This window comes from Heliangelus exortis, chromosome 9 (assembly GCF_036169615.1).
Source record: "Heliangelus exortis chromosome 9, bHelExo1.hap1, whole genome shotgun sequence".
In the NCBI taxonomy this organism is placed as follows: Eukaryota; Metazoa; Chordata; class Aves; order Apodiformes; family Trochilidae; genus Heliangelus; species Heliangelus exortis.
The window spans coordinates 7594474-7606991 of record NC_092430.1 but is presented as its reverse complement, the minus strand read 5'-3'; the positions used below and the strand labels follow the sequence as shown (position 1 = coordinate 7606991).

Here is a 12518-nt window from a genome sequence, read left to right as displayed (position 1 = left end):
CTGTAGAATGCGCTGTCGGAGAAATGGGTTTTTAGGTGTTTTTATATTATTATGAGAGCTCAGACAATTAACAGAGCCAGGAGGAAGGACAAGCTGGCATTGGTACTTCAACACTTAGTTTCATAAGGAGTTCCCTTTCTAGGCTGTCCTGGTTTGGGCCGTGACACATGCAAATTCCTATTTACTGTTTCATTACTGTAAAATTTTATCTGCTTTCAGTCAAGAGATCCTCTCTTACTCTGTACAGCATGTGTCAATCAAAGCCTTTGAGTCATATCAGAGTACAATGTCAGAGTATTTATGTCTCTGGATGTTGAGACAATTCACATATTCAAACAACAGATACAGAATAATTCAACTGCCCTGCAAAGTGGAATCCCAAATGCCATACAAAACTCTGAAATTGCAACCATCGCTTCTAATATTTCAACCTTGACAAGCCTTTTGGCCTTCATCCATTACATAAGCTCTCCAATCTCTTCTCTGACTTGAAAGTCATTACAAGATGAAGAGATTTGAGTTCCCTGTTTTCCATTTCACCTTTCCCTGACACATCCCTAGTTTAATCTTCCCATTGCTTAGTTATTGCAAAAAGTGGTAAAACCACTGTGAAGTAAGTTTGCCTGTGAAAGACTTTATTTTGCAATGTATAAATGAACTCAAAGTTCTCATATTAGCCATTAAAATGTAAAATAATTGACTTTTTAAAGGATCTCTGACTGTTCTTCCTGACTTCAAAATTTCCTAATGTTTAAACAAAGAAAGAAACAGGGAAAAAGAATGAGCTTCAGTTTGCCATAAATATTTTTGTTTGCTTTTTCCAAATAGCCAGTAAACAAAATAATTTGTCATTTGCCCAGCTCTTCTGCTGAGAGCCTTCTCTATTGTCCTGGTCTTTATTACTGCTTTCTTCACATAGAAGAAAATTATGTGGGAGAAATTTGGAACTCATTCCTGTCTGGAGGTTTTCCATAAGACTGCAAGAAGGAGCTTAGAGTTGTGTGTTAGGAGAGTTTTGTGTTCTTTGTGTTGTTTTTACAGTGGGGTTATTTTAAATAAACCCGTCTGGTTGAATTTGGTTTTAAGTGTCAACCCTTCATCTTTGTGGTGATTTCTGTTACCTCACTAGATGCTTTCATTTGGGGATCTTGTCAGTGGATTTTGAGTAATAAAATTAATTAATATTGGAGGTACAATAAATAATTAATCTTTAAAGATAATGAACTAATGGATGTAAAACACAAATCAAATTAACTAAGCATGGTATTTTTTTTTTTTTAGTGAACAAACACAAGCCCTGGATTGAGACATCGTATCACGGAATCATAACTGAAAACAATGATACTGTAATTTTGGATCCTCCTCTTGTTGCTTTGGATAAAGATGCCCCTGTTCCCTTTGCAGGTAGGAACATACATTAACAGCAGCATTTGAGTTAGTGGATTGCATTATGAAGATATTACATAATTGCATATATTACATGTGTATGAAATGAATTTATGGTGCAGAGATAATGTCATTTGTAGAACATCTTTAGGGGCTGTATCTGAATCCTCAAAACTACACCATTGGCCCATGGGCTTGGAAATAAGGTGTCTTTTATAATGAATCTGTGTGTAAAAACACCTGCAGAAATTATTATAAAGAGCATAATGTAGCAGAATTCTACTGTCAACACATTTTTAAATGAAAGCAAAAGAATATGTAATTAAATTTGGATTCACTTTTATAGAAATGAATCATTGCAATTACCTGAAGTAATATACTGTTAATCTTGTTCAGTAATAATAGTCCCTGCTTGCTCTCTTCCTCTTTTGCTTCCTGGCCCAAACCTGACTATGGACAAACTGTGACATAAATTTAAAGCTGGTCAAATCACATATTACTGTGTTAGTGCTTTATAACTGTCAAGATTTGGACAGAAAATATCATGGAAGTTTTGAAGATTTTAGCTCTGATTGCTGTGTGACAGATGTATGTCACATAGAACCTTTTACTTGTATCAAGTCTAATTTTTTCTGAAGCAAATTCTGTCATATTATGAGTTGCCTAAGTAGAAAACAGTACGTTTGCACGGCAATTAAGTTTTCTCTTTAGTTCCCTGTTTCATTAGAAATATTTTTTAAGAAAAGGGAGAATAATAAGTCTTGATAGCTGTTCTGAAGATCCTAAGTAGATGCGGTTGTTAGAACATGTTCATTCTTAAGCAGTAAAATTTTTTTATAAAGAAACCAACTAGCAAAGATGAGTATCCTTCTTCTTGGGAAATACAGTTGAGTTAAGTAAGCAGGAAATCAAAATATGTGTCCCAAATAGCATTACACAGCATGATGTAAGAATTATTAGCCATTTTCTCCAAAAGCATATACTGGCATAAACCCATACCCTGCAAAAGAGAGATTGACAGATGTGTTTTACATATTTAACCCCATTTTAGTGTCAAGATTGGCTGTCACTCATGGTACCCATGGTTCTTCATTGCACAAAACACTTTTATTCTTCAACCATGAATGCACTGGTGATGCTCAGTGGAGGGGACTTAGCTAAATTTAGACAGAGGTAAAAGCCTCAAGTAGCAGTTACCAATGGATGCAACAGCCTCAGCATGAAACACTTCTGTCTGCTGATCAGTTCCTATGGCACTGAGTTACTTGCTAATGGAGGCATAATCGATGACCATTCAGAGATAAGTAGACAGCCTCTGACTGCAAGGTACTAATGATAAGAAGAATAGTATGACTTCATACAAAGGAACTCAGCATAAGGTATCCTGACTCAGCTACTGGTTTTTGAAGAAAAGAAAAAAGTGCTTGTTTCCAAATTAACTTTTTTATGCATTCCTAAAGAAGTAGCTCTATGTTAAAACAAACACTAAGTGTGGAATGAGACTTCATGATAAGCAGTTATCAGTAATGTGTTTGAGTAGTCTTTTTTCTTAAATGGTCACTTTCACATGCACATGCAACTTATTCTTAAAAATGGTTGTGGAAACCGTTAATGTCAACTTAGATTAAATCCTTGCTTAACTAAACCTGCATATGAAACCTGCATTTAGGAATGAAGGATGAGTCCTGGTGAAAAGATGCCCTTTTCATCTAGGGGGGATTTTTCTATTACTTTGAATGTTCCGTGCCATATTTGCTTCTTTTATTTGCATTCCCTTTGAATCCTTAGAGGGATTTTAATAACACTTTCTGCTTCCTCTGATACTTTTACAAACTCTTTGCTCACTGGGGATTTGTGATATTTACACTGGAACAATTGAAAGTTTTCATGAATTAGTGTTTTATTCTTCTAAAAAATCATCCTTTGAAGTATTGAACTTGCACAGACAACTGACTTCTGATAGAAGTTACACCAGGCAGTATGCCAAACAGTAATTTTAATATAGATTCTTCATACATTTGAAATGTTTGGTTTCTTTATGAAGTATATAAGTCTGGGAGGGAAAATACTTGGTGTGTATTCTCTGATATTGATATTTCATTTCCAGGTAATGTATATTTGGCCTCATGATCTGCAATCCAGATGTAATTTTACAATCCTGATCAAAACCTTAATACCCTCGAAGGGTCTGAATTCCCTGTCTTTCTGGAAAAATTCTCTATGATCATCTTCTTAACACTTGCCTTTTAAAACTGCTGGAGTAACTTCTTATATCTGTTTTAAATTTCTGCTTTAATATAATGTAATTTTATTTGGCTTCGTAATATCATTAATTTTATTATAGGTCTTTACAGAAAATTCAATTTGTGTTATGCATTTAGTAGGAGAAGACTGAAAATAGATATAGCTACATTAACAGTATTCAGTAGCTGTACATTAATAGAGCTGTAATGTGGAATGGAATTTCTTATGTGACCATATTTTGTATGTGTGGAAAATTATTTTACAGTACAGCAGTCTTCAGTTGTACCAGAGAATCAGAGCTCCAACATTTGCTTTCCCATTGCCCTTTCAGTATTTTTAGAATTTAGTCCAACTATTGTAAAAAAAAAAAAAACCAAAACACTGAATTTGAAAGATTATTCATTATTATGTTGTTTGTTTGTTTTTTTACATGAGCCCTAATTCAAGAGTTATATCAGTTTCTGTCCTGTGCTTAGATGGCTGCTTAGACCTGCTTGAACAGCTCTGCTAAGGCAGTGTACATGCTTTTTTCCTCTGGAACTATAAGCCATGAGAATAGTCTAGCAGCAGGTTGTTGACTGTTCCATCATTATTTGTGTTAGCTGATAGAAGTAGACATTTTTTTCAGTATTATTGGTGTGTACAAGACTTGAAGAAAACCGCAGAAAACAAACAACAAAAGAACCTCTCCAAGAAATCAAAACCAAACTCCAAACCAAGCAAAAGGTAGATCAGCCCAGCTGCTGTATAGCCTTTCAGTTTTCATATGGGAATAATTCCCATAGAAATGAAATTAAAGTAACAACAGACAAATCTCCAGTTAACCACCAGACTGATGTTCTTAGGGAATGTCTGTATAGCTACATAGCTGATGTTATATGGATAGTGTAACCTTTCCATTTAATTTTTTCCTTTTTAAGTGCTTATTTTCCATTAGTGACAGTCTTAGGGAAATGAACAGGGTTTATAATTCAAAAGGGTGACAGGTCATGTTAGGTGAAGTGCATATTTATTTAATACATTTATTTACTAAATCATAACTATTTCATAATTATTTCTTTACCCTGCTAATGGGGGTATAGTCCTTTTGGAACCTTGTGGAAGTAAGGGAAGGTAGTCTTTATGTTTGTGGCCAAGGCAAGAGGAGCTTCAGAAAGGAGGTGCATGAGCCCAGAAGTATGTCGTGTCAAATTGAGTGTTCTCTGGCCATTCACTGAAGACTACAAACTTCATGGAGTTTTGGTCTCCTAATTGGCTACATTATGCTTTATAAAACCAAGTGTTGAGGTCTAAGCTATCTGTAGGTGTGCTGGCACTTTGGTCTCCAGGATTATAATGATGACAGGGCATGGTATTGACAGTAACAGATAACAGCAGATGTCACTGCACTGTTCTTCTGATGTAGGAAAGCAGAGGTCTGGTCTACAGCCCATGCTTGAAGGAACCAGGAAGGGAGGTTTGTACCTACTTGCTGTAAAAGTTCTGAGTTCAACAAGAGTAGCCTGGTAGTAGTGCAGGCTTCCTAGTTCTTGACTGAGTATTTTTAGGGATACCTTGAGCAATGTGCAGGTCACCTTGCTCCTATCAATTGCCCTGTTGTACCAGGTAGTTCATTCATCTCATATTTTTCACCTGAGCTAATAATCTTCACCTGTTCATGGAGTGGTCACAAAGAAAGTTACTGTAATATGCACGTCTTTCTCATCTCTGTCTAATATTTAAAATCCAGGGTGATGAGAGAAGAAAAATATTTTGTGCAGTTACCCTCACAACAGGTGTGTGTTTCCAGGGAAGATTAATGGGAGGAGACAAAGAGGACTGAAAGTGTTTGTAAAAATTCTGGCTGTCAAATGTGATCAGACTATTTTGTAATTGGAGCATGAAGATATTTACAAGATTGTAATGAATGGACTTTGGTGTTTCTTTATCTTATACATTTATTGTGAATTGTGCAATAACTGGAGTAAATGTAAAGTCAGGGTTCTTAAAATTATCATGATACCAACATACTCACTTTTTTTTTTTTTTCGTGCAAGTACATTTTTCAGACCCATAGTTCTGAAGGAAAGCTTAAAAATATTGTCATGATTGGTTAAGTGCCAGGGGGAATACAAGCAGTTTCTAAACTTGAAGTTTTCAAGTCATGAGCTGGAAGGGATTTTCACATGCGCTTGTGTTGATGTACAATTGATATTTTAAATAATTGGGCTCCCCATGTCACACTGGAGCCTTTTGCAGCATATCACAGAAAAAAGAGGAGACCCTTCTGCAAGTCCTGTGTAAATAGGCTATATCTTCCATCCTCTTCAAACGATATTTTGTAGGTGAAGTATGGGCTTATTATCTAATATAGGGAAATCCTTTGAAGGAATATCTTTTTTTTTTTTTTTTTTTTTTTTTTTTTTTTTTTATAAGATTCACCCAAAAGAAGAACAGAATTACAGAATTTTAATTAGACTTGCACCCACCTGCATGGTCATCCATACAGCAGTCAGCTATCTCACTCTGGTTATGAGGCTGGAACTCACTTCAAGGATTATGCTTTCAGGGCTAGGAGTGGTTTGGCTAGAAACACGGTGAGATCAGCTGAATTAATTTGACAAAGTTCTATGAAAGCGAGAAACACTCAAAATGCTGTAGGATTTTGGAAAGGACACCTGTCTGCATTTTAATAACAGCAACTCCATTTTATCAGCAATGTTGTGCAAAAATGGATTTGAAAGTAACCTCAAGATGCCTCTAATCCATCCTCCTGCCCAAGGCAGGACCCATAATACCTGTGTCTTTCTGATAAATAGTTTTTTATCCTAATCTTAAAGTTCTTCAGTGGCAAAGATGCAACAGCTTCCATGGGCAGTATATTCCACACTTCACCATACTCACTGGTTTTTGTGGTGTTTAACCTGAGCTCTCTGAACTGCAATTTCAGCCCATTAGTTTTTGTTCTCTCCGCCATGGCTAGACAGGGAAGATTATTCCCATGCTGGTTTGCAGCAAGTGTCTTTGATGTTGCTCCTTAACATCTTAAGGATGTGAGCATCTTAAACAGGATGGGGCTAAGAGGTGCTTCTGCTGTCCTGTTACTGATACAGACAGGAAGCAGAGAAATAGGAGGTACCTTTCAGAACAAGGAGATGATGAATGTCCTCTTCACCCTGCAAGTGAAGAGCTTGACTCTTAAATGTGTCACCATCAGTTGACTGATACACTTTTGTTTGAGTGCAATGTGTGGAACCAAGGTTAAGCTGGGTAATTCTGCCCCCATGGTGAGTTGGGCCCATTAAGTTTTAAGCTTCATTTGTGTTCTTGATAGATTGACAGATAACCTTTTTTACGAAGGGCAGCTATGGGTCTTACCGGATTCACACAGGCAGGTGCTCTCTGGCTCAGAAGCAGCTGCAAATCAGACTGACTTTACAGGTGGAGCCCCAGGCTCTGACTCTGCTTTTGCTGTGCTAAAACCACCGTAATGGGAAAGGAAGCAACAAAAGTAGCCAAGTAGGATGTGTGAATAATCACCAAACTGGAGGCTGCATCCACGAGATCTTCCGAACCAGCTCAGTCATTTTAGCAATGCAGAGATGTATTCTCAGCTGCATCTCAGCAAATCCAGTAGCTGTCAGTTCACTGACACCAGGGACTGAGCAGAAAATCCCATTTCTCTGCTACAAACTGGGAAGCTGTCTTGCCTTCTTGGTTTTTTTTATTGATAATCAGTGGCAGTAAAAACTGACTTCTGGTAAAACACTAAAACTACTGAAATTTTTTTCAGATTGTGACTCTGAATATTGTCTCATGTTACTAACTCATAGTCAGCCAGAATAAAAATGTGCTGTACATTTATGATGCCCCAAATTCATCTGTGTTAATTATGTCACTGTGAAAATTATGCAGGAGCAAAAATCTGAACTGTAAGTGAAACTGTGGTGTGTAGCACTTGTTTAAAAAAAATCACCAACTGATTTTTTAACTTCTGTTTTTGAAGTTTACATTTAGTAATGAAGCTCAGTTATTTAAATTTGTAGCCCTTGAAGGCAAAAAATAGCATTTCATCATGGTGATCATAACCTAAAGTAGAATAAAAGATTGGCAATAGCAGTTGATTCCAGAGATGCTGGTTTTGACCAAAGGGATGCTGCTGGTCATCCAGTAAAGTTAGAGTGATAAATGCTCAGGGTTCAGCTGAAGAATGCACCCAAAAAATCACTCAGACAGTGACCTCTGTTGGTTAGTGTCTGTAGTTCAGAGATGATGAGTTTGAAGGTTTGTGATTTTTTTTTTTTTCCCTTGAAATTTTTGTCCATTAAGTTTGATTGCCTTTCTAAGTCATTTTGACAGTAGTGAAATAAAACTAGGCAACATTAATGTCTTGAAAGAAGTCTAAAGGTTCAAGAATTCAGGCTGTTTTAATGGAGCTTTTAGTGTCTGCTGAATGGTCTGTCACTAAAGGAATAAGTGGTTGGGAAGAAAATTAGACTAATGCGTGGACAGTGATCTCTTGTTGCTTCTAGCAGACAAAAGCAGCAATGAATGAGAACCTTGAGATAAACTTTATTACACCTAAATATGCTCAATTCCTCAAAGCCTGAAGGAGATAAGTAAAGTAACCAACTAATTGTGGTCTGATGATATGTACTTGGACTTTTAGGCTTATTATGGAAAACAGTGATATGAAATAAATTGGAACTGGATTTTAACGTTTTTTTTAGTAAATAAGACAGTCTCTGGAAAGCTAGGGTGGATATGCAAACATACACATGAGCAAGGGACAGAATCTGGCATTTTATGGTACTGAAGTGTCATACTAAATTACTACTTAATTAAAAAACTGTTTAATTGAAACAGATTATAACTGAAGTTATTAGGATAATAATGTCAGTTGTTAAACTTGTTGGCTGTTCCCTAGAACACTAGGGAAACCTAAATGGGAATTACTGGAATTGCTAAGCTTATAGGTCACAAAATTTAATTAAAAAAACAAACAAAACAAACAATGCTAACTTTAACAACTTCTGAAGTTGATGTCATCAGAACTAGTGCTGGTGATAGCTAAATAATCCAGTAAAATAAAGCTTTTTTCAAAGGAGAAAATTCCAGTACATAGAACTATTTGATTTTGAATACCAAAGAACTGTGCCAGGTTGAAATTATTTGTATTGTAGGCATTATTGTTACCCAGCAGTCCTGTCCATGAGAGGGGAAATAGATAGATTTGGTTTTCTTGGAGCTTCCTAATAGTCTGCTAAAAATCTGAGCTTCACCTGTAATTTCCTAATTGTTAGATAAATAGAAGTGCTATCTAGAGCCATTGGAAAATTCTGGAAAACATTTGATTCAGTTGAACTGAATGCAATATTGAATAAAAAAACCCAATGAAACAAAACGCAATAATGTTGGAATGATAAACTTTTTTCCTAACCATGCCTAATTAAATAAGGCATATTTTATGGGAAATTAAAAAAAAAACAAACCAAGAGTCGGTGCTTCCCCATTTATTCTTTAAAATTATATGGTTAGTCATAAGGATGCTATGGTTTTAAACTCAAAAATATTTTACTTTTTTTAAGATTTGGTCATTAATTGTAATGCAGAACTTTCTCTTTAGTGATCATTGAAATTGAACTATGGTTTTTACTTTTCCTTGCAAAGCTATGTATCCATTCAGGAGCAATCAGCACCCAAGTGTGTTGAAGATAGCTGCCAGCAGACTGGCTCTTACAATTCACTCTTGTGGCAAAATGTTCAGATTATACTGACTGAAGTCCTTGGCTGTTGTTCACATCCAGATTGCATTTTCTTGTATAGCATTTTTTTGTTGAATGTAATCACATAATAGCTATGAAAGGCCTCGAGTTCCTTGTGAACCTTGACCACTTAAATCAAGAAGGTGCCTTTTTATCTGTTATTCTCTCAGTGTTTCGGTGTATCAAAAATAAGTAGGCATTAATGTCAGACCTCTCTTTATCTGGCAGCTTCATGATACATGCAATTAATGCTGTTAGACATACTGAAGTATTTTAAATGCAGTCTTTAAATAGTTGAATACCACATAAAGACAAAGCTTTATTGTCTGCCCTTGATTAATTTCAAGACCTCAAAAGTAAGTCCCACAGTGGGAATTAATTTTCTGGCTAATTGTAGTGCTGAACAAATTTTTGGAGGAGAAATTGTGAAAGAGACTGGTAGGGATTCAAACTTGTCATGCTGTTGGACAGCTGTCTTTGTTTGAGGTTAATTGCAATATATTAATTTACTTTTAAACAGCTTTTCTAAGAAAGACTTTATTACCACATAAAATGGACTTTTTACTGAACATACTGTCCCTTCCAGCTTTTTAATATTCCTTTGATCCTCAGATATTACAGAAGTTTAAGTGACAGAAGAACAGAAGTTAAAAAAAGCCAACAAACCCAAGCCCCCAAACCACTCTCAAAACAAATTTTTAAAAAAAACAAACTAAACCCTTGATAATCTTACTGCTGAGACTATAACCTGATTTGTTACTTTTTATCTTCTGCAATTAAAAGCACTTAAAAACAATGAAACTTCTGACTTAAGTCAGAAGAGTCTAATGCCCAGAGTTATTCAGAGTAGCTTCGTGATTTTCTTGAGGAAAGTTTTGGATTTTGTGTACGTGGGCTGAAGAAAATATTTTATTTAATTGGGCTCACTGTGTTATGCTTCAATTTCCTCCTTAATAATTGACTTGTAAAACTTTTAAAATTTACTTTCATTTAAAGTTTAAGACATAAACTGAAGGTCTAGAACCTTCTAGTCCAGAATTACTTAATAGGTTTGAAAAAATGTGTGAACTTTGTTGGATAATCAAAAATGGCTGTGTTCTAGGCATTCCACAACTATTTGTGGTCAGGAAATTACAGTTAAATATCTTCAAAGGTTGCTGAAAACTTCCTTTTTGTTTTTTCTTTTACCTACCTACCATAAGCCCCTTTCATTACATGACCAATCCTGACTTCTGCAGAGATTTTTGTTTATCACTGTGTTTACAAATACTTAGATGTTGAACGCGCACAAGTTGCACAGATCTGAGTAGATTTTGTTGTTTGAGTGATATTCTTATACAAAGCTGTCACTATTGCTTGTTTTAATTATCCGTTTAATCTGAAAAAATTAGGGAGAGGGATGAATGTACTTCAATAATGCTACTGAACTAATGGAGACATAAGCATTAATTACTGCTGTAATATTGATATATAAAATAAGTGAAAATAAATGCTTAGATGTATATGCATAATGATGCACAGCTTTGAAGAAAGATGAGATAGGAGACACTCCCTTGTTCTTGGTCCCATGTCAAATCGTACAAACCTGTCTTTTGAACGGTGTCACACATGTATTGCAGTGACACCCAAATGTCATCTAGGTGCCCACTGGCCAGGGCTGCTGGTTAAAAATGCCAGCTACAATTGTATGAGTAAAATTACACCATAACACTTAGGGTACCATCCTTACTGAATTGTGCCAAATTGCCATAGGGATATAAAACTGTACACTGGCTAGGAATAGTAATTTGGTGCCAAATCTAATATATTTTTAATTGAAAAAAATAACAAACAAACAAAAAAAAAAATTCTAAGCAAAAGAATGGCACCATTAGAAATCCCTGACCTTATTCCTGGTATCTGGAGGTTTTTTTGGTATCTTAACTGATTGGGTTCTTTGCCAGGGACACTATAGTAGCACATAGGAAGTTTGTTCAGTGATTCAGGAACCAGTGCTTCATGTATAAGTGAGGCCTGACACTTCTAGATTAAATGGATCAAGTCTTTATATTAATTTCAATGTTCTCTGATGTAAGGATGACTCTTGTTTCTCAGACTGAAGAGCAGTGTAGAGGGGATGGTTTATGGGTTAGAGCTTTACTGAGGATTTTTTGGCAATGAGGCTTTGAAAAGATCTCCATGCACTGGGTGGCTCTCCAGCTTCTGTGGTGAGCTACCTCAAGTTGAATGTGCTGAATGCTCAGCTACTGTTCTTAGAAGCAAGTGGACTGCTTTAGAAGAGATCAACTTTGGCTTTGGGGACATTGGGAATTAATTTAAATAAAGATTGCATGTTTTCATGAATTAGCTCCTGCTATCTAACTGCATGAAACTAGTAAGATAATTTGCACAAATCAGGAAGAAGATTTAGGTCATTTTTCTGAATTATTTTGAAAAATTGTAAATTAATGTATTTAAAATTAAATTGCTTTAAGCATACCTTAAGGTAGAGAAATTGTTCGTTTTTCAAAAATGACACTGATACTGCAATTCTCTTGTAACTGATAGATTGTTTCCATAAAATGAAGTAATGGGAATTCCTGTGATTTTCTGTGTTCCTTGCTTAAATGGGTAGCTCTTAAATTATTTGTTCATTAATGTAAATATTCTATTGTAAGACTAGTTCCCTGCTGATCATAATCCTCAGCTCTCTTCTATGTGGTTCTTGTTTGATCTTCAAGGAGATTAGATGGAGATTTTTCTTTACAGCTTATTTTGTTCCAGTAATTGGCTCATTGTAACATGCAAATATCCCTATTTGCCATGTAATGGACAGAAAACTGGATATCCACTTTATTATTTGTATGTTTCTGTATTGTTGCTGTTCTGAGGAAGTAAAACAGCATTCATGCTGTGCCATTAGAGAGGAAGGACAGACACTGGGGTTACAGTAGCCTTCCCATGCCTCCAGAAAGATATCTACCTGCCTGCCTGTCCTTGGTAAAAGGTCAGGTTATACTGAGCAGGGATACTTGGTCACATGTAGCTCTCATCATTTCCTTCCATTTCTACGTAGTCAACATCCATGTAACATGGAATGAAGTTTACTAGAAACTTACAAAACTCAAACAGGGTACTAGAAATGCTTTGGAAATTCTTTGTTAA

General features: G+C 35.8%; 1 protein-coding gene across 9 annotated transcripts in view; it reads left to right on the top strand.

Annotated features, from left to right (window-relative positions):
- The window catches only part of CLSTN2 (calsyntenin 2), a 299047-nt gene that overhangs the window by 123600 nt on the left and 162929 nt on the right, over window positions 1-12518 (top strand). For 8 of the 9 annotated variants that reach the window (XR_011727411.1, XR_011727410.1, XR_011727409.1 and 5 more), the window contains exon 2: window positions 1282-1404. Coding sequence is in view for 3 of the 9 variants with exons in the window: in XM_071751843.1 (XP_071607944.1) it covers window positions 1282-1404 (123 nt within the window). In the remaining 6 variants the exon portion in view is untranslated. Of the gene's footprint in view, window positions 1-1281; window positions 1405-6058; window positions 6207-12518 lie in introns of those variants that run through there. The other variant, XM_071751846.1, reaches the window with a different exon arrangement.